This window comes from Galeopterus variegatus, unplaced genomic scaffold (genome assembly GCF_000696425.1).
Source record: "Galeopterus variegatus unplaced genomic scaffold, G_variegatus-3.0.2 Scaffold2059, whole genome shotgun sequence".
NCBI classification, from domain to species: Eukaryota; Metazoa; Chordata; class Mammalia; order Dermoptera; family Cynocephalidae; genus Galeopterus; species Galeopterus variegatus.
Window position 1 is genome coordinate 292685 of NW_007728170.1, and position 2679 is coordinate 295363.

A 2679-nucleotide genomic window follows, 5' to 3' on the forward strand; every position below is an offset into this window, starting at 1 on the left:
TTCACTCTTTGGAACTGATAAGAGTATTCATTTTTCCACATTGGTTTAGATGACTCCTTCAATGGAATTGGTCCCTTAATAATTCACTCAAAAATTGCTGTTTTCTTGTAGGTTGCCTGTTTCCCTCCAGGGGTACACGATGTCTTTGCCTTTTTATCAGAGGTCCCACCAGCACTATGATCTCAGCTACCGCAACAGGGACCTCCGTACCACCATGAGCCAGTACCAGCGGGAGAAGAAACGTTCTGCCGTCTACACCCATGGCTCCACGGCCTACAGCAGCCGCTCCTCTGCGGCACACCGCCAGGAGTCAGAGGCCTTTAGTCAGGCAGCCACCTCCTCCTCCCAGCAGCAGGCCTCTCAGGCCTACAGTCTCGGGACCGCACAGCACTCCCACGGGTCTGAAGTCAGCCAGAAGGCAGTCTCAGCCTACGATTACGGTTACTCCCACGGGTATGTCAAAATTGGTCTTCCAACCTTGGGGAAGACACTCTGAATAACCCAAATCACTTTCTCTTTTCTCCTTACATATGGCAGCCCTACATTGAAACTGGGTGTGAAGACAGACCATATTTTTGGAGACCTGAGACCTGTATCTACCTATTTCCCTTTATTGTCTGTCTCTTTGAGATTTGCAAAGAGCTTCATAGTCATGCTGGAAAGTTTTCCTTGAATTGCCAACTGTGTTATTTCTAGAAGCAGGGATGTTTTGCCACAGGTTACTTTAGCAGCAGCAGAGCCAGGAAATATCATTTCAATGCTCGCAGCAGGTTTCCTCATTCTCAGAATGTTTCTGCTTAGATGAGAAGCCAGTATAGAATTTAAAATTCACAGGTCACAGCAGAGATGTGTTCTATTTCTTCAATATCTGAAAACCAGTACTTAAAATTCCAAGCTATTATTCAAGCAGCAACAATTTTCTTTAGCTGGAGCATTTTATAAAAACATAGTCTTATCTCAGTCAGCCTAAAAATAATAGGAACAAACCTGTATTCCAACAAAATTAGTTTTATCGACCCAATGCAATGAGGGAGACTAGACACTAAAGGAAAAGAGTTACTTTAGGATTCTAGGAAGGGTGGAGGTTAGATGGAGTTCTGATCTGCAGAGCAAAGCCAAGGTCCTGTTTCCTTGGAAACAGTAAAGTTAAGATCAGTGTGTACTGTTGAATCCAGAAACCGTTTATCTGAAGCTCTTCTTCTGGGGTGTGCATCCAGCTGCTTCTCTGTGTCAGCAGGCAATTGGATCCTCCAGGCAGGAGTGAGATATTTCATTCTCACTGATATAATTTCAAACAGCAAACTTTCTGATAGTCTTTGATGTTAGAGAAGAAAGTTTCTCGGTGAGTCTGTAGTCACTCAAACAAGGAGGTTACTATGACACTTGACAGCAGCAGTGTCCCTGGGAGAAATGTTGTTTACCGTTAACTTTGCAGTTGGGTATTATCTGTGTCTATTATCTGTGTCTGTCGTCCCAGCATAATAAATGTTGGGCAGATATTTATTTCTCATTCCAAGGCAATTTTTAATTTCTCAATATTCAAAATGAAATATTTTTTATGGGGATTTAAAAACACTTGCAAGATATATGTGATTTTTATGAAAAAGCTATCTATAGTCCACAGAAAGAATTGCTGACCTTCAGAATGTAGACATTTCTGGGCTATGTGGTAAATAACCATGTGCTGCCTCTAGACCTCTTCTTCAAAGCATCTGGCATAGGCTGCATTTTTTTTATTAGAAACCTAATATAATTTTAAGTCTTAGAAAATTTAACTCTAAAAAATATTTGTTAGGGAAACTGGAAAAGGTGTTTATCTCTGGAAATCGAAAAAGTTATTGAAAAAATAATAGAGTGATTTGTATGAATAGAAGGGAGGAAGGTTTCTGAAGGCAGAAATTCCCAAATCCCTCTTAGGTTTGAACAGCGCCTGATCTATGGCTGTCATCTTGTCAGTGACGGTGACCTGGGAACGTCTGCTAAGTTTAGGAATAGCCAGAGTCTGCTGGGGTTTACCTGGAATGTATGATGGCCACGTTCTGAAATTCCATTTAAAATGGAACAGGATCATTTTGCACTCACTTTCATAGGTCATGTTCTGCCGTGGGATATTCAAAAGGATCTTGCGCTGGCTGCAAATATGGAAATATTGTCACTGAGGTGAATTCATTTCTTTTAGTACTTGCTTCCAATGAACTGCCTTCCAAAGAAAATTTAGATGGTTGGGAGAGCATAGTGCTGGTAACACCAAGGTTAGGGTAACACTGGCATTGGATCTCAGTGCCAGCCAGATGCCAAAAATAAATAAATAAATAAAATATAATATTTTGACGGAATTAACACCATGTGTATGTGACAGCATCATTTTGTTCCCCTGAAAAATGTCCCATAAGTACGTTTAAAGACCTCATTTAGGAAAGCAGCTATCTTGTAATAGAGGAGGATTACATTTTAAATATCCATTTTCCCAGACTGCCTGTGCGAGGTTTATAGAAGATGGGTATTTCCATTATCGTGCTTTTGTTAATGTTACTCCTTATGTATTTATTTCACTTCCCCAATACTGTAGAATCTATAGTTTTATGAATTTGTATTTTTAGATGATCTTTATTTCTTCAGCTCTGTTGCTAAATTTTGTTAAATTATTTTAATTTTAGACAAGTTCTTCTTTTTTTTTTT

At 39.8% G+C, this 2679-nt stretch overlaps 1 protein-coding gene across 1 annotated transcript in view; it reads left to right on the forward strand.

The window, feature by feature from the left end:
- Positions 1-139: 139 nt before the first annotated feature.
- Positions 140-2679, forward strand: part of LOC103596623 (myomesin-1-like) — a gene marked incomplete at its 3' end in the record, with an annotated part of 29561 nt that continues 27021 nt past the window's right edge. Inside the window, exon 1 of the mRNA XM_008580288.1 lies at positions 140-453. Within this exon, the coding sequence (XP_008578510.1) occupies positions 140-453 (314 nt within the window). The remainder of the gene's footprint in view (positions 454-2679) is intronic.